The sequence below is a fragment of the Canis lupus genome, chromosome 25 (genome assembly GCF_011100685.1).
Source record: "Canis lupus familiaris isolate Mischka breed German Shepherd chromosome 25, alternate assembly UU_Cfam_GSD_1.0, whole genome shotgun sequence".
NCBI classification, from domain to species: Eukaryota; Metazoa; Chordata; class Mammalia; order Carnivora; family Canidae; genus Canis; species Canis lupus.
Window position 1 is genome coordinate 51,644,517 of NC_049246.1, and position 17,457 is coordinate 51,661,973.

Below are 17,457 nucleotides of genomic sequence, written 5' to 3' on the forward strand. Positions count from 1 at the left end.
CACTCCCTGCTTCTGTTACCAGGAGGGTCTCGTGAGGTCTGCGGCGAGGTGCCTGTGTGCCTTGCCCCTGAGCACTAGGACGCCAGGGCCCACACCGTGACCTGGCCTCACCCCTTCCCCTGCACACCCCCGACAGACCCTGTGGGCCTGGTCTCCTGTGGTTTCCTGGGGCTGCACGTGGGAGGCAGGCAGTTCGTGTTGGTGACATGCAGCGTGGAGGCCTGGGGGCCGCAGCCGCAGGATGACTGTTAGTGGGGGTCGTGTCACTAAGGGGTTATGGTGCAGAGTTAAAACAAGGTGCAAGGTATTAAAAGACCTAAGGCTTTAGGTGATTTTTGCTAGAGAACGGGTGGGGCTCAGGGAGCAAGTGGTAGGGGGAACCCCGGGTCCCAGACGTCTGGATGTGAAGTGGCTTGTGGTTCAGTCGTGGGGCTCGCTCTGCAGATTCCCCTGCCCCACGTGTGCACACGGGGCACATGCGTACATGTGTACACGTACAGCACACGTATGTGCCCAAGCACACGCGGGGCGGGCGGCCTCCCTCCTCGCCGTCCCCAGCTCTCCTGCTCTCTGCTGGGGTTTAAAATGGGTTCCCTTCCCTGCCCGTGGGCTGGCCTGGGTTCTGGAGCCTGGCTCGCTGTGACCGTGGCCGCTCTCCCCTGACCGGGAGCCCACGGGCAGCCCGAGGCACCCAGCACCCAGGACGACCCCAGGGTGCCTGACGGCATGGCGGGGCTGCCTGAGGCCGTGGTCACTCTCCGCTCCGTCCCCCTTCCTTCCAGGTCAGCAGGTGGCTCCTGGCGCTTGGCCTCCACCCTCTGAAGCCAGGTTTACAGTTGGCCTTTTTCTACAGGTTTTTGGGCTGGAGGCCGGGGCCTCCCTGCCGGGTGGAGAGAGATATGCGTCTAGCACTTCCTGCCGGTGTGACCCCGGGAGGGTGGACGTGCCCCGCCAGCCGTGGGCGTGAGCTCCCAGGGCTCCCAGCAGCAGGGCCGGGACTGCACCGGGTGCTCCCTGCTGCGTGCGCCACTTGCGGATCCCACAGCCTGTCCTTTGGGCCCCTCCGGCGTTCCTGTGGGCCGCCTCCCAGTCCGTGGAGTTTTGCCTGGCGGTGCGGCCCAGGGACGAGGGCTGGCTGCGGCAAACGTGTGCCTGGCCTCGCGGTCTGGAATCTTCACACCTGGGAAGCACGTGGGAGGAGCCAGTGGGAGAGTCTGGGGGAGCGACGTGTGTCTGGGCCTGTGGGTGGATGCAGACTCGAGGGGACAGCGCCACGACCCTCATGCTGCCGTCACCAGCACACGGGCGCGTCCGAGCACCACGATGTCCACCCTGCCCCTCGTGGCCACGTGGCCACATCAGACGTTACCCGAGCAGGGCCGGGGCCGGGCGGTCAGGAATGGCGGCGACACGAGCCCGTCTCCAGCCCCGAACCGGCTCCTCCTGGGACCAGCTGGGCCAGGTGCGGCTCTGCCAAGGTCGCCGCCGAATGTGCTCGGAGCCCGAGGGCTGGTAGGAAGAGTTTAGGATTTCCGCTTAACCCTCTAAGCCGCTGCGACCGGAGAAGAGCCCCTGTAGGGCCGGAGCCTCATCACCCAGAGCTGGCCCCCATTGGAGGGGCCCCAGGAGGAGCCAGGAGGAAGCCCCAGCTGGGGGCCCGAGCTGCTGGATGGGGGGGACCCGGGGGTTCCCTGCCCAGGGCGCGGCTGGGGGGGGCCCTGAGGAGCCGGAGGTGTGGCCGGCAGGGAGCAGAGTCCTGGGCAGCGCTGACCCGCTGTAAGCTCGGGGCTGTGGACTCTGAGGGCTCAGGTGAAGAGTTTGGGGGTCGCGGGGTCCTGCGGGGTCCCCGTCCAGGTGCTGACCCTGTGGAGAGGAGGAGGGGCCGGGCCGTAGTGTGATGTGCCTGATCTCTGACCTCAATCCCTGCTGGCCAGTGACAGTGCTCACATGGACGCAGCCCCTGGCCTGACCGCCGCCACCCCCGGCCTCAGCCCACGGTCCCTGTCCAGATCGGGTGCCTTGGGCCCCACCGTTGGTCAACACGAGGAGCAGAAGGGTGACTGCGGGACCCAGGACTCCGCTTCCCCTGCAGGTGCAGAGCTGTGCACCTGCCGCCACCAGAATCGTGACTGGGTCGCAGGCACAGGTGAGCAGGGCAGGGAGGCCGCGGGGCGTCTGGGGTCCAACCAGGGGCTCTGGTGCCCGTGAGGCCCGGCCCACGTCCATGCTGCCTTCCGGGCGTCCCCTGAACCCCCTGCGGTGGGCGGCACGGTGCCCGTCCGGCCGGGGAATGGGGTGCACCGCGGGTGAGGACCAGCAGGATGCCTTCTGAGACGCGCCGTTCCTGCCCTGGCTGCTGGGCGGCCCCCGTCCTGCCTGTGGGGTACCCGGCCCCCCATGGGGACCTCTGGGGGCCGGACAGGAAGCCCGCCACCTTGATGTCTGCCCTAGGCCCCTCATCCACCTCATCCCGTCCCCAGGCCTTGGAGGGTCAGAGGAGGGTTCAGAGCCTCGTGACGCAGCAGCAGAGGGGCGGGGGCCCACACCCTGGCCGTGTGTCTCGTCCGCTCCTCGTCCCCAGGCCGCCCTGTGTAGCGTGGCTTGCGTGGCATCTCCTCTCCCCGACCCCGTGGCCGGTCCTCACCCTGGCCCTCCGCACCCTCAGCCGCCCCTGCGGCCAGCTCCCCGTCCTTCACCCCTTCCCACCCCGCGGGCCCCCCAGCCCCCAGTGGCCGGGGCTCGTGGCTTCAGACACCGGGCATTGCCCCTGCAGCCGGCGTCCCCGGTCCTGTGCCCGAGCCCCGCCCCCGTCACGGCCGAGGTTGCTGCCCGGGTTACGGCCAGGCCAGGCCTTCAACGCAGGCAGCTCTGGTTTCTCCCACCGCTCAGCCCATAGCTGGGTGCTTGTCGCGGTGCCTGGGCCCTGGTGACCGGGATGAGGGACACTTCGAGGCTGCGGTGACAGCTGTCTGCACCTCGGCCTCACCACGGCCCCGGGGAAGCAGAGGAGCCCCCAGGAGGGGCCGGGGTGGGGACCTCAGGATGCAGGGGAGGGTCCAATTCGGGCCAGGGCCATGCGCCTCCCTCTGTGAGCATCCCCGGGGCCGCCTGCTCTCCATCCAGTGACCTGTCACCTGGCTTGGGGCTGGGGCGCTGCACGGGGTGTCCCACGGATGACCCCCCAGCCCCAGGGGCCCCGTGGGGGAGCGGCTCCCTACCCTGCATGGGCCGCAGCTTCGTGGAGGCCCCACTGCCTTCCCCCGGCCTGGGGCTTGTCCGTGTACTTTTGCTGGTCGGGGAGACGGGGCATGAGGTGTGCCGTGACCCTCCTCGCGGGGAGCCACAGCTGTGGCTGCTCGGGCGCAGAACAGACTCCAGCCCTGAGCGGGACGGCGGGCGAGCCACCAGCACGAGACGGGCGCTTGCTGGCAGCTTCTGCATCCTGGGGGCGTTTATCACGCGTCAGCAAGCGTCTGGGTGTCACATGCTCTCCTGGGCAGGGTCCCCCCATCGTGGAAGTGACCTACGTGCTGCCTCCCCATCATCCTTCCTGGAGGCCCCCGGGGGAGGACACGGGCCTCACCCCCCACCCAGTGGGTCGAGGGTCGTCCTAGGTGCAGACCCCGTGTCCCCCGGAGCGGGAGCCAGGAGCTCCATGCGATGCTGCATGCACAGCAGCAACACGCTGCCTCCTGCCGGCCCCCTGGGGTTGCGAGTCCTGGCACCGGGGGACGGGGGGACCCCAGCCTGGCCTCACCCACAGCGGCCCCTCCCCGAGCCCCCGGCACACCCACCTTGCTTCTAAGGCACGTGTGGGGCAGTGGGCGGGTGGCAGGTGTGCTGAGGGCCTCCGCCCGGTGCCACCCCCCAAAGCTTGGGTTTTGCCCTTTTCTGTGGGACTCCGCACCCATGGAGAGCTGCTGGTGTGCCCATCCCCCCCCCCCGGTCGATGACTTCAACGTCCATTCACCTGTTTCCTGAGGGAAATGGACCTGCCTGCAGTGAAGCTGACTCTTATTTCTGGGGCCCCCGGAGACCTCGTGGTGAAGGCAGATGCCTTGGGCTCAGGGCAGGACCCCGGGGTCCCAGGATCGAGTCCCGCATCGGGCTCCCCGCGGGGACCCTGCTTCTCCCTCTGCCTGTGTCTGTGTCTCTCATGAATAAATAAAATCTAAAAAAAAAAAAAAAATCTCGTATTTCTGTCTTGCATTACCGTGTCCTTTTTCTAAAGTTCTTTTTTCACGCGAGATGTAATAAAATAATGAAACTCCCCTAACATAAAGCCAGCTTTGGGGAAGGAGAAGCAAACAGTCTCGAATTTGATCCAGTGTTTCCCTCGTTCACCCTCCGAGGGGTCGACCGACCGGCGGCCTTCAGCTCACACGTGAATGTGCCATCGGGGTCTGGGGGTCCTGGAGGGTCCCCAGCCACCACCACCCCCGCCGGCAGAGGGGCCCCTGGCAGTAGGTGGGTGCCCTGCAGGTGAACCGGGAGACACCCGGCCAGGCCAGGTCTGGTTCTTCCTGAGCCGGAGCTCGAGCTGGGCGGCGGAGGGTGTGGCCTGGCACCGGAGCGCAGGTCAGCTCCCAGGACTAAAGTTCACACGGTGTGGGCGCCGCACCCACCCTCGTGAGCCCCAGCCGGCCGCCTGCGTCTGCCCAGCCCGCACCCCGCGCTCGCCCCAGGCCCACCAGCATGCCCGCCGCACCGGGGGGCAACCGCAGGTAAGGGGCCGGGGCCCGTGCTCGCTCAGCGCACCTCTTGGCTTCCCGGGCCGTCCTGACCTGGCAGAAACGAGCCGCTCGGCATCTCTTTAAAGGGAAGTCACCAGGGCGCCGGACGGCGCCGTTCATGGCCTTGGGGCCCAGGATCGGGACGCTTGGGGGCTCCCTGCCCAGTGGCCCGGCTCCCTCTGCTCCTGCTCGCGCGCACTTCTCTCCGAGAGATAAGATCTTAGAATAAAACTAAAGGAAGTCACCCGATTGGCAGTCCTGCCCCGAACTCAGCACGCTGGGGCTTCCTTTCAGACCCCGAGTGACCCCGGCTTGTCCCCCCAGGCCTCTCGGGGGACACAGGCTCAGGGCCAAGGGGATGACAGTTTGCTGCATGGGCTTCAGGCCCGGGTGGGCGGCTGCTGGGTGTCCAGGGCCCCGGCGTTGTCCCCTGGCTGTCATCCCGGGACCCCCGTTTGCTGTGGCTGCTCCCTGGCTTCGGTGGGGCTCCCAGCCGGGCCCCAATACTTCGGGGCCATGTACCCACGTGTGCACCTTGGGGTGCCCATGGGGGAGTCCGAGGGACTTAGGGTGAGCCCCCCCAGCGGGGTCCTGGTGCCCGGCCCTGTGGCTCTGTGCCCAGAGTACACCCAGAGGGATGTGGGTGTTTGGACACTCGGTTTAGGGGAAGGAGGGTGTGTCTGGAAATGCTTTGCATTTTCCTTCTCTGTCCTCATCCTCACATGTGCCCTCCCCGCGGGCCCCAGGCATGACCAGCCTGTTTGAAGATGTGACTCCCTCCCTTGGGTGAGGCCAGGGGTCCCCTGGGAGCCAGCGGGGGGGCAGTCAGGTGTCCCCCCTCTGGAAGCTGGGTGGTCACCCTTCGGCGAGGAAGAGGCATAAAGGCTTGGGGGGGGTCACTCCATTAGCTGGAGGCAGAGGAGGGGCCCAGGGAGTCCTAGGAGGCGGCCTGCCCATGGGGCAGCGGTACAGTGAGTTCCAGACCTACGGGGACGGCTGTCCTGCCACGGCTTGGAGCTACAGCCGCTCGGTGTGCCCCGGGCTCACTGGTCCAGGTCACAGCCCGTGGAGCCAGGGCTCCCTGGGTCGCTCAGTCCCACTCACCATCCCCGCAGCCTCAAAAGGCCCCGAACATCCAGAACCTTATGTTTATTTTCCTTGAATTGTGCAAATGTTTGGAGGCTCTTCCCGCTTAGCCGAGCGTGCTTGGCCCGTTGACAGGGAGACTGAGCCGTGGCCCTAGGACAGGGGGACAGTCCCAGGCTGGCGTGGCCGGGGGTGGGGGGCAGTCAGGGGAGCTGCTGGGGGCGAGGACAGGACCTTCCCCGCCAGGGGGGCTTGTGGTGTCGTCAGGCCCCTGGATGGTGATTGTTAAGGCACCGATATCCTCACCCCCGACTTGAACGGCATCCCCAGCAGGGCTCCCGTTGTCGCTGGGGAAGCAGCCCCGGGGGATGAGTCTCGGTGGTTGGACTGGAAACCTGAATGTCCCAGCTTGGGGCCCTGAGGACGTCACTCGTCACTCGAGGGGCCTCCTGAAAACCTGTGTTTCTGGTTTGAGGCTTGGCTCTGTTTCTGGGAACGAATATCCCCTAGAGGGCGGGGCCCTGAGGACCCCACAAGGGACCCCGCAGTGAGTGTGAGCCCCTGGAAGGTGTGTGACCCGATGGCTGTGGCTGTGGGCCGAGGGCCAGTCCCGAGAGCCGTGGGGGCTCCGGGGGACCTGGGAAGCGTCTGTTGCCCAGCAGTGCTGGCCACGGGTGGGCTGGGCGGAGATCCCGTGGGCCAAGGGCCGGGGGCCAAGCGGGAGCCAGCCGGGGGTTGATGGCTGGCTGCCAGGGTGCTGCACCCGTGTGTGGCCAGTGGGCTGGGTGTCGGGGGTGCCGGCAACCCGTCCTGGAGCTTCTGGGAGGGCGGTTGCAAGTGCTCTGCTCGCCTTTGCCCAGCCGCGCGGTAACCCGCCTGCTGGAGCCACCCAGGACCCTGCCGTCTGGGACCGCGCCTGGTGGCCGCGCCGCGGGGGCCTGAGGCGGGGCTGCGGCGGGCGTGGGCAAGGGGGCGGGCTGTGGGGCCTGCTGACTGCCCTGATGCTTCCCCCCCGGAGGCCGCCTCCACCCCCTCAGACCCTGACAGGATCCCGCCGCCCCTCTGGAGGCCCCAGGTCTGTGCTGGGGTCAAGGACCCATCCCTGGGCCCCTCCGGCAGTGGGTCTCTGGGGCCGGGTCCCACGGGGCCAAGGAGGGGGCCCCTGCACCCGCCCCTGGGGATGCGGACGGCGTGTGGGCCTCGGGCCCGAGGCGGGGGGTCAGCGAAGGGGGGACTGGGCTGCCAATGAGGGGGGCATGTGCTGGCCACGGGGGGAGGCTGTGTCCCAGAGGGAGTGCCCTCCCGGAGGCCTGGGGCTCGGGGTTTGGGGAGCTGCTCAGCTCGCGGGAGGCTCAGGCCAAGGTGGGCCGGGTGGACCCACTGTTTGTCTGGGTGGCCGGGCCGTGGCCACAGGTGTGGCGTCCTTCTTGGAGGGAAAGGGACAGGGTGTGGAACGCCCGGGAGTCAAGCCATCGCCCGGGGCTCACCTGGCACCGCGACCCGCCTCGGGGCAGAGTACGCCCGTCCTGACTCAGGCAACCAGCAGGACGAGGTTCAGAGATGGACTCGTACACACGCCTCGGGGGGACCGGGGAGGGGGGGCATTCGCCATCAGGAGTTTAAAGTCCCTGCTGAGAGGGGTGACGGGTCCCTCCTGCGTCCGAGGCTGCCGTTCACTCCCGACACGTCGGAGTGCGGTGCTGGCTCCTGGGCGGAGCATCGGCCTTCGGCTCAGGGCGTGACATCAGGACCTGGGCTGAGATCAGGGGTCCCTGCCTAGCCGAGTAGCCACCGGGGCACTGCCCTGCTCCCCCCGCCCCACGCCCGGGGGACAGAGTCCCCAGCACTGGGAGCTGTCCCTGGCCTTGGGGAGACCTCGGGCAGCGCTGCGCCCGGCCCCACCTGGATCCCGCTCCCTGGGGCTCGGGAGGCCAGCCCCTCACTGTGCGTCCTGGGCCGCTGAGCCCGGGGCCCTGCTTTCCCGAGGCTGGGCCTCTGGCTGTCGGGGGGAGACCTGAGGGATGACCAGTCCCCTCGTTGTCCCCCGTACCCTCGGCTTGCCCTTGTGCCCTGCAGTGCACCTGGGGCCTGGTGAGGCCCAGGCAAGGTTGACATGCATGGATGACCAGGGGCGGGGGGGTGCGGGGAGGGGGTATCGGACAACTCTGAATCCCTTGCGTGAGCTCCGGTTGGGGCCCTGGATGCACCGAGGAGAGTGGGTTCCCAGCAGGCCCCTGGCCGGGTCCAGAGGGCGGGTGGACACACAGCTCCGCAGCCCTCGACCACTGAGCCTACACATGTGTGAGGCGGGCTGGCTCCTTCCTGGTGGTTCTGCTCTGCCCAGGCCGCGGGACCGTGGAGCGGGATTGGGGTGGGTGGCAGGGGGCTGGGTGCAGCCCAGGGCCTTCTGGGGCTTCTGCCTGCCTGACTTGTCAGCTCCTGAGGTTAGGCTCAGTGTTGTTTTTCTAGATTTTGGCTGAAATTGTCTGGCCACCAAACGACCGTCAGACATTTGGTTTTGTGTCCTTCTAGAATGCCACTGAGGCGGATGTCCGTCTGTAGGGGCTGCTCAGGTGGAGCTGCAGGGCTGTGTGTGTGCGATGCGGTAAAAACCATTTCCACAAAGACCCTCGTGAGTCTCCCTCCCTCATTAGCAGAGAAGCTCCGCAGAGCCAGAAGCTCCCGGAGCTGAGGATGGACGAGTGATCCACGATCCCAGAGGTCTTAGGGCTCCTACCCAGGTGCCCGGGGGTTCTCCCCGAGGACCTGGGGCGCTCACCTGGGGCTCATGGACCTTGAACTCCCCCTGGGGCCCAGCAGGACTGGACCAGCCCCGCTGGGCAGGTGGCGTCGGCTCTCAGGCCCCCGCTGGCAGGGCTGCTGGTGTCACTCGCGGGGACTCTGCGGCCCCTCTGGCGAGGCCTGGGCGGGAGCCTGCTGGCTCCCCTGCCACTGCCGGCCACCAGCCTCGCAGACGTTCCTGAGGCAGGCAGCAGGCCCGCCACCCGGACACTGGGCCCGGAGCACCCCCATCCCCCAGTGACTGCAGATGCGGGATGTTTGAGACTCTTTAAAATCTGTCCACTGAGCAACCCAGGCCCCCCCGTGATGGAAAGGCTGCTCTGGAGGGACCCTTGTGCTGGCACGGCGAGCACCCCGGGAGGGCAGGAAGGAAGCCCGTCCGCCCAGGCCCCTCAGAAGCAATGTCGTCAGCCCGGACCCCCTCTCCAGCTGTGTTTATTTATTCCCACAGTTATTGGCTTCCAATTTCCATGGCAGCTGAGCTCTTTAAGAATTTTTTTTTTATTTTTTATCGTTCTAAACAGTTTTATTGACATTTAATTCATGTACCAAACAACCCAGTCATTTAGAATTGCGTGTCCCTTGGCCTCTGCTAAGAACGCCTGTCTGTGAGCAGCTCCCGGGTGTGAGGCACATGCAGGCCAAAGCGGCGTCCCGCACCCCCCCAATCTGGCCGCCTGGCGAGCACGCTGCCCACCTGCAGTGGCTCCTGGCCGCGGCCCTGAGGCTTGGCCACCTGGCGCGCTGGCGCCTCTGCAGCCTGGGACACCGCAGACCCTGGGGCTGTTTGGACCAGAGGATCTTTTGGCAAAGGAGGAGCCTCTCTTGATAGAAACCAACCGATTCCTCCGGGGACTGTTTGTTCTGCTTGTGCAGCTGTGAAGGACCGAGACGAACGCCCCGGGCCAGGGGCGACTGTAAATGTTAGAGGTGAAATTTCAAACAGATGGTCGGTGTGTGCTGGACTTTTATTAAGGTCCCCGGCAAGGCGCCAGCAAACACGCCGTGTTGTGCAGAAGGGAGTCTCACGGCACGACGCCGTCTGAGGAAGAGCACGGGCCTACAGGCTGGCCTGGTTAACGTTTCACAGGGTCCTTATCCAACAGGCATTCAAATGGTTCTATAAGGGCTATAAGGGCCCAGGAGTTAAAATAATCATATGTGGGGCCATAAAACTACTGTGGCTTCACAGGCACCAGGTCCAAAGGGGCAGCAACCCGTCTTGCCTGGAAGGGTCTCAAGGCCTCAGGAGAAGCAGCTCCAAGGGCCGCCTGGGGCTCAGTCTGATGGGGGTCGGCCTGCGCCTCAGGTCACCACCTCAGCGCCCTGGGATCGAGTCCTGCATCGGCCTTCCTGTTCCACGGACAGTCTGCTTCTCCCTCTGCCTCTGCCCCCTGCGTGCGCGCGCGCGCGCACACACACACACACACTCTTTCTCTTTCTCTCAAATAAATAGAAAAATCTTTAAAAGAAATGGTTTGACTGGTTCAAGAACCCTGTGACCCGTGACCACAGTGTGGCCTTCCAGAGGGTATCCCTTTGGGGTTTGGGAGAGCTTGTTGCTTCTCACTGGACGCAGATGACCGGGCCCTCTGGGAACCCGGCACCTCCAGCTGGGAGCCCGATGCTGTGCTGGCTGGTGGTCTCCTGCCTTCGTGGAGAAGGGGCAGGATAGGAACACCCTGGGGGGCTCAGTGGTGGAGCGTCTGCCTCGGGCTCCGGGCGTGACCCCGGGGTCCTGGGATCAAGTCCCGCATCGGGCTCCCCGCAGGGAGCCTGCTTCTCCCTCTGCCTGGGTCTCTGCCTCTCTCTGTGTCTCCCATGGATAAATAAATACAATCTTTTTTTAAAAAGGGGCAGACTGCCGAGAAATGGCTTAGCGTTGCTGTCGTGTATGCAGTGTGGATGGAGCAGATGAGGCATGATGGGCCGTTGCAGCTCCCCACCTCCCGTTCCTCAGAGCAGCCCGCTGTGCAGGACGGGGGACGACGGGTGGCGGGGGGGTGGGCAGGGGTTCCTGCAGGAAGCCGCAGCCCTGGGCTTGTAGCTGAGAGGCAGTTCGACGTAGCAGTGAGAGCTCACGAGGGACCCTGGGACTCTGCCCTCATGTGAGCAGCGTCCTGCTCTGTCACCTGACTGGGCCCCAAAGCCACTGCCTTCCCGAGAAGTGAGCACCTCAGGCCTCAGACTGTGGTCTCTAAAGACCATTCCCGCAGTAGGACCCAGGGCTGCTGGGAGGTGCGGCCAGCTCCAGGCCCGGGCCAGGAGGTCCCCCCGATGGCCGGGATGTGCCAGGGGCACCAGAGGCCAGGAATGAAATACAGTGATAAAAAAAAAAAAAAAAAAAGAATTTTCCTGGCCCCTACTGTATGATTTACTTCCATTTGAACTTTAAAACTGACTTGCTAGTTAAACATTCTCTTCTGGGAATTGTGTTAAACTTCCAGAGGCTTTGTATTATATTTATTTATTTTTTAACGTAGGCTCCACACCCAGTGTGAGTCTTGAGCTCACAACCCTGAGATCAAGAGTCACATATGCTTTACCAACTGAGTCAGCCAGGCACCCCATTTTTTAAATTAAACTTCAAGAGCAAGTGGGTTTTTTTTTTTTTTTGGATTATATTTATTTATTTATTTTAAAAGATTTTATGTATTTATCCCTGAGAGACACAGAGAGAGAGAGAGACAGGCAGAGGGAGAAGCAGCTCCATGCAGGGAGCCTGATGCAGGACTTGATCCCAGGACCCCGGGGTCACGCCCAGAGCCCGAGGCAGACGCCCAAGCACTGAGCCACCCAGGGGCCCCAAGCGTTGCCTTTTAAACTAAGGGTGTGGGTTTGAGCACGCTGGGCCTTCTAATCCAAGTCACTTGGGCTGCTGAGGTAGCGGGGCCACCGGGCAAGGACAGGAGCCAACCAGCAGGGCAGCAGGCTGCCACCATCCCAGGAGGCTTTCAGGAGGAGGTGAGCAGATGGGGCTCCAGACAAGGTGGGACAGATGGCCCAGACCAGGCAGAAGAGAGCCCCGTCCAGCAGGGGAAGGGGCTTGGGGGGCACATTGGGACCTGATGCCTTAGACACCCCATTGGAGGTTGGGGGCTGGCTCAGGCCTCAGGTGTGAATTTGGGGTGGCTTGTACAGCAGTAGGATTTATAGAGGAGACCGCAGGCACTTTCCCCTCTCCCAGGCCCCTCCTGAACTCCCAGGTGGCCCCAGTGGGGCAGGGGCCCCTTGTCATGGTGTTTTCTAGGGTGCCCTGCCCTAACATGGGCACCTGGCTGGTGGAGGGAAGGGGCAGGGGATGCTGGAATGGTGGCCCTGCTGCTGCTGCTCCATGTCAGGGGATGGCAGGACGGGGTCCCCCCGGTGCCACAGGGTACTCCGTGTCCCAGCCCTGTCTGTTCCCTGATCTGGTCATAGCATCCTCCTTGGGCGATGGGGATTGGGGGGACCAATGCCTGCACCCCACCCAAGCAGGCCCTCTAAAGGTCCCCTTGTGGGGTACCTCCCCTGAGGTGCCCCTGGGGGTGCGAGCTTGGGGGCCTCTCTCCGGGGACCCGGCCTGAGACCCATCAGCTGATGCAGGCCCTTCCTGGGTCTCAGGTCCCCGCCCAGGGCCCCCACGGGTGAGTGCGGGTCTATATTCAGTACGGACTGACATGCAATGACAGATGGGGTGGGGGGAGGTGCCGGCCCCTCCCGTGCCCCTGGTGGGGTGCTGAGGGCTCCCTCTGCCCCACAGGTGCCTCCAGGCCCTTCTCCTGGCCCTGATCTTGCTCCTGCTGGCCAGCATCCTGTACATGAACACCGGGCTGTTCACACCGTGAGTGCTACCCCGGGTGCCCCCTGGTTTGGGCACGGCACCCCCGTGGCCCCTTCTGGGTGGCAGCCAGCCCTGGCTGGCTGTCCTGACAGTTCATCCTCCCTGTAGGAGGAGGGCTGGGCCCTTCCTTCTGGGGATCCCATAGCCTTCTGGAGGCTTCCTGTGGCTTCCTTCTGGGAGGGCTCCGGGGGTGGAGGTGGGCCCCGGGCTGGCGTGTCTCGGGCAGAGCTGCTGTGTGCAGAGGGTGAGCAGGTGCCAGGAGGCAGGGCTGGGGTCCATGGCAGGTCTGGGAAGGTCCGGAGCCCTGCTCCCTGCCTGCCGGTGGTTCATCTTATGTGAGGTTCATCCTATGTGAGGCCCAGGGTCCACGGATGGCCCCCTAGGCCCTGTGCTTTGGCTCGGCCGCCAGGAGGTCTTGTGGCTCCAGGGTTCTTCCCCCCGCCCCTCCACCTCTCGGGTTGGATCTCCCAGGGTACCACAGGTCCCTGGGTCCCTCTGCTGGTCCCCCTTCTTGCCCAGGCTGGCACAGGTCTCTGGATCCTTACTGGACTGGCACTGGGGCATGAAGGGGGCCTGCTGCTCAGGCAGGAGTCATAGCAAGGTGGGTGCCATCCTGGGGTCACGAGAGTGGGCACCAGCGTCCCCACTGGCCCTGGTGTCAGGTTGGCCAGTACAGGCTTGAAGGTCAGGCCAGAAGCGCTGGATGTGCTGTCCAGGCCACAGGACCAGAGCCGTGCTGGGCACCCTGGGGACCAGACAGGAGGTTGGGGGCCAGAGGGGCTACAGGGACCCAGGGGCCCAACCTGTGGCATGAGGGGGGATGGATGCTGCAGCCACTCAGGGAGCCACCAGGTCTGTGCCAGTGGGACCTGGGGGGCCACATGGCTCGGGGCCTCCTGGTGGATGGAAGCACAACGATGGCCTGAGGCTGGGGTGCGGAGTTTGGGAGTCACTGGTAGAAAAAGTGTGGATTAGAGGATCTCAGATTAGGGAAGGGGTGGTGACGGAAGGTGGCTTGTGGTCCCCATGGCTGGGTCGTCCACGGACCCTCCCTGGTTGACCGTGGCCATGCTGTCCTCCCCTCCCAGCTTGCTTGGGGGCCGGGCCGAGGGGCCGCCCATCATCAATGTCATGTTCCTCAAGACACACAAGACGGCCAGCAGCACGGTGCTCAACATCCTCTTCCGCTTCGCGGAGACGCACAACCTGTCGGTGGCGCTGCCCGCAGGCAAGAGCTTCCACCTGGGGTACCCCTGGCTCTTCCTGGCGCGCTATGTGGAGGGCTGGGAGGGCTCGAAGCCCGGCCTGCAGCTGCGTTTTAACATCATGTGCAACCACCTGAGGTTCAACCTGCCCGAGGTGCGGGGAACTGCGGGGCCGTGGGGCTGGGAAAGGGGGGGAGCGGAGGAGGGGGCACTTTGTGCCTCTGAGGAGTGACCGTAGGGGGGGTGGTCGTGGTCTAGACACTGTCGTGCAGACCCTGCCAGAGCCTCCCGTGGGCACAGGGGGAGCTGCACACCCTGCTCCCTCCCCCGACAGCTGCCCCAATTTGCTCCTGGAAGTGCAGGGGGCACCCTGGTGGCCTGCGCTCTCTCTATCTGCGTCCCTGGACGCCTGCTTCCCCAACTGCCCCCCCACCTCTTCCTCCTCAGGACCTTTGCACATGGTCCCCCTTGAGGGCACACCCCTCACAGCTCCTCCTCTGGGTCACTGGGGTCTCAGGGTAGAGGTCACTTCCCGGGGAAGGTGTCCCTGACTTGCCACCCCAAGGCTGGGTGGGGAGAAGGCAGGTGGGGCTCACTTCAAGTGTTTTGGGACCTTCTGGACACTGGCGGCCACGCGGGGAGAGGAGAGCAGCTCCCGCCTGGGCGCCCGAGGGACCCGCCAGCCACCAGCCCTTCCCATCGTGTCTCCAAACAGGTGCAGAAAATCATGCCCAACGACACGTTCTACTTCTCCATCCTCAGAAACCCCGTGTTCCAGCTGGAGTCCTCCTTCATCTACTACAGGGGCTACGTCCCCGCGTTCAGGAACGTGCGGACCCTGGACGCCTTCCTGGCCTCGCCGCGGACCTACTACAACCAGAAAGGGGGCCTGCACAACGCCCACGCCAGGAACAACATGTGGTTCGACCTGGGCTTCGACAACAACGCGCCGGCAGAGGAGGGCTACGTGCGCGCACGCCTGGCCGACGTGGAGAAGCGCTTCCAGCTGGTGCTCATCGCCGAGCACTTTGACGAGTCCATGGTGCTGCTGCGGCACCTGCTGCGCTGGCAGCTGGACGACGTGGTGGCCTTCCGCCTCAACTCGCGCAGCCAGCTCAGTGTGACCCGCCTGACGCCCGAGGCCCAGGAGCGCGCCAAGCGCTGGTGCGCCCTGGACTGGCGCCTGTACCAGCACTTCAACCGCACATTCTGGGCACGCGTGCAGGCCGAGCTGGGGCCCCGGCGCCTGCGCTCCGAAGTGGCCCGGCTGCGGGCGCGGCGGCAGGAGCTCATGACGCAGTGCCTGCAGGACGGCGTGGCCAAGAACAAGACGCAGATCACCGACCCCCGGCTGCACCCCTACCAGTCGGGTGACGCCAGCATCCTGGGCTACAACCTCCGGCCGGACCTGGACAACCAGACGCAGCAGGTGTGTCGCAGGATGGTCATGCCTGAGCTCCAGTACATGGCCCACCTGTACGCCCTGCAGTTCCCCAACAAGCCCCTCAAGAAGATCCCCTTCCCCCAGTAGAGGGACAGCGCCAGGGACAGGCCCCCGTCCCGGCATCGCTCCCGTCGTCGCCGAGACACCGGCTCGCGGTGGGGGGCTGCCGGGGCAGTGGCTGGCCAGGCGGAGACCCCCATGGAGGCACCCACCCGTGATCCACCTCCTTGGAGGCGCCTCTGCCGTGGGAGCCTGGTCCAGGGTGGTGGGCACGCCCAGCCTGTGGGGATGACCTGGTGCGTCAGGTGGGGTGGTCTCAGCAGGTGGGAAAGGGAGTGGTACTTAATCACATGTTGATGGAAGAACATACACGGGCTCCTTGGCCATCAGAGGGACCCCACCCAGGGAATCCAGAGGGCTTGGACAGCAGGGTCGGGGGGCCTCCGAGGAGTCCACGGCAGCTCCCGGGGTCTGCGGGCCGTGGGCCGTGGCGCTGGTCGCAGATGCCGGGCAGTCCCCGCCCGCGGGCAGCGCCTGGAAGCTGGCAGGAGGCCGTAGGGATCCGGAACGTCCAGCTTCCCATCTCTGGCTGTCGGCGGCTTCTTTGCGACTGAAGATTGGGTTTCGGTTGAGAAATGTGAAAACCGCTTCTGGTCAGAGCCCAGCTCCCTGTTGGGATGGCCCCCCGGGATGACCGGCGCAGGAGGAAACGTCTGACCTGCGGGACCTTCGCCTGTGGCTCACACCCGCCGTCGTCCCGGAGACACACTGGAGGCCGTCCCTGTTTGTCAATGGTGGGGAGGGACTGGGGGGCTCCTGCCCAGCGGGACGCGGTCCCAGCTGTCTGGCAGCCCACGGGTGAGAGCCGGCAGGGGTGCCCACGGGGGCTGTAGATCCTGGGTCCCGAGAGATGCTGGGTGCCTGCAGTGCCCAAGAAACAGAGGCTCAGCCCGGCCCATCTGCTGGGCGCCCGGGGTCCCTTTCCTCCCACGGGAGGGTCCTTGGCCCTGAAGACCCCAGGAGCCCGGCCAGGGACCTGGGGAGGGGCTCCGTGTGGGGCCCTGGCCGCACCCCTCAGGGCCAGCCCGGTGGTCAGAACAGGCAGCAGCTCCCAGGTTCATGGAGGGAGATGTAGGAGGAATGAGTTTTCAGTGCGATTAGAGGACACACTGCTGAGATGTTGCGAGTAAGAGGACACTGGACACCGAACACCGCTTCCCCAGCCCCGCACAGGGACGGGGAGCCACGGAACCCCAGGATCGCTCGTCCACGACCCCGAGGGTCAGCACAGCAGGGAAACCGGAGGCCGCCACGTCCCTGAAAGGCAGTGAGGCTTTACGGGGAAGAAACCACAGAGAGACCCCAGTCACACTCAGCGCCTGGAGCATTGGGCGGGCTCCACGGGTTCCGGGAAAGGGGCGCCCACGTGCCCGCTGCCACCAGCCGCCAGCCCAGGGCACACACTGCCCCCTCCCCGCGGCACAGACGTGGCTCGGCTCCCAGCTGCATGTGGGGCAGGAACTCGGAGGTGCGGTTGGAATCGAGGGTATTTGCTTTTGCCTCTGGTTGGCAGGAATGTAAACTGGTTTTGTCTCCGCAGAAGGAAATTCGGGATACTGTTACACTGTAAAGGGCACACGGTTGGAGGGAGGCGTGTCGGCAAACAGCCGGGAAAACCATGCAAACACCCGAGTCTCTGCGCCTAGGGAAGCCTAGGGGCACAGATTCCGGCACAGGACTCCCTTCAGCAGCCGGACGGAGAGACACCCAGGCCTTGGCAACGACAGGTGGCCGCGGGGGGCAGGGGCCCCTGCCACGGAGGAAGCCCAGGAGGCGGACCTTCTGATTTGTCAAGAGAAGCTGGAAATACAGGTTTTCCTGTGAAATCTCCACATTTAAAACGGCTGGTGTCTCATGCAAACATTTATCAGGGTGGTGGTGGGGGCGCGGGGGGGTGAGCAGGTGGAGGGGATAGAGCTCCAAGCTTCCAGCTTCGGGCCGGCTGAGGGCTCCGCGTAGAGGGGCGCAGCTGTGTTGTCTGCGGACACACGGTGGGGTGGCCGCGTGCTCCTGTCCCCTCAGCACAGACGATACAGCCTCAAACTAATAGAATATCGTTTGTCACAAGCAAAAAAACCAAAACAGAGCGCCCAGCTCTCTCGTGTGTCTGTAGAGGAGAGGGGATGGGGGCCTAGGAGGAGCCGTTCGCTCCCCTCCATGAGTGGACAGGAAAGATCATTACGAGCATACTTAAATTTTTTTTGAGTATTTTTGGGAGCGTCTATGAATAAAAGCTTTTCAAACGGTGAAGTGTTTGTCGTTCAAGCATTCCTCGGTGTTAACAACGTAAAACAAGCAAAGCCA

At 64.9% G+C, this 17,457-nt stretch overlaps 2 protein-coding genes across 4 annotated transcripts; both read left to right on the plus strand.

Moving 5' to 3' along the window:
* The first annotated feature begins 1,921 nt into the window (after window positions 1-1,921).
* Window positions 1,922-2,953, plus strand: LOC102151574 (protein enabled homolog). 2 transcript variants are annotated; one of them, XM_038574469.1, is made up of 2 exons: window positions 1,922-2,146; window positions 2,452-2,953. In XM_038574469.1, exons 1-2 carry the CDS (start codon window positions 1,948-1,950, stop codon window positions 2,928-2,930), a joined length of 678 nt encoding a protein of 225 aa, XP_038430397.1. In that variant the 5' UTR covers window positions 1,922-1,947; the 3' UTR covers window positions 2,931-2,953. The 2 variants fall into 2 exon arrangements, with proteins under 2 accessions (XP_038430397.1, XP_038430398.1); XM_038574470.1 differs by having other exon boundaries at window positions 2,481-2,930.
* Window positions 2,954-4,584: 1,631 nt separating this feature from the next.
* Window positions 4,585-17,403, plus strand: GAL3ST2 (galactose-3-O-sulfotransferase 2). Of its 2 annotated transcripts, none has more exons than XM_038574480.1 (4): window positions 4,585-4,724; window positions 12,364-12,444; window positions 13,533-13,803; window positions 14,365-17,403. In XM_038574480.1, exons 1-4 carry the CDS (start codon window positions 4,696-4,698, stop codon window positions 15,178-15,180), a joined length of 1,197 nt encoding a protein of 398 aa, XP_038430408.1. In that variant the 5' UTR covers window positions 4,585-4,695; the 3' UTR covers window positions 15,181-17,403. The 2 variants fall into 2 exon arrangements, with proteins under 2 accessions (XP_038430408.1, XP_038430407.1); XM_038574479.1 differs by lacking the exon at window positions 4,585-4,724 and adding an exon at window positions 6,723-6,894.
* Window positions 17,404-17,457: the final 54 nt, after the last annotated feature.

Excerpts from the sequence above, each read along its gene's own strand:
- LOC102151574 (XM_038574469.1), top strand. The coding sequence starts at position 1,948 with ATGGACGCAGCCCCTGGCCTGACCGCCGCCACCCCCGGCCTCAGCCCA. Across the intron at positions 2,147-2,451 it reads TGACTGGGTCGCAGGCACAG|GCCCCTCATCCACCTCATCC; the intron begins GTGAGCAGGGCA and ends TGTCTGCCCTAG.
- GAL3ST2 (XM_038574479.1), top strand. The coding sequence starts at position 6,821 with ATGCTTCCCCCCCGGAGGCCGCCTCCACCCCCTCAGACCCTGACAGGA. Across the intron at positions 12,445-13,532 it reads AACACCGGGCTGTTCACACC|CTTGCTTGGGGGCCGGGCCG; the intron begins GTGAGTGCTACC and ends CTCCCCTCCCAG. Across the intron at positions 13,804-14,364 it reads TGAGGTTCAACCTGCCCGAG|GTGCAGAAAATCATGCCCAA; the intron begins GTGCGGGGAACT and ends GTCTCCAAACAG.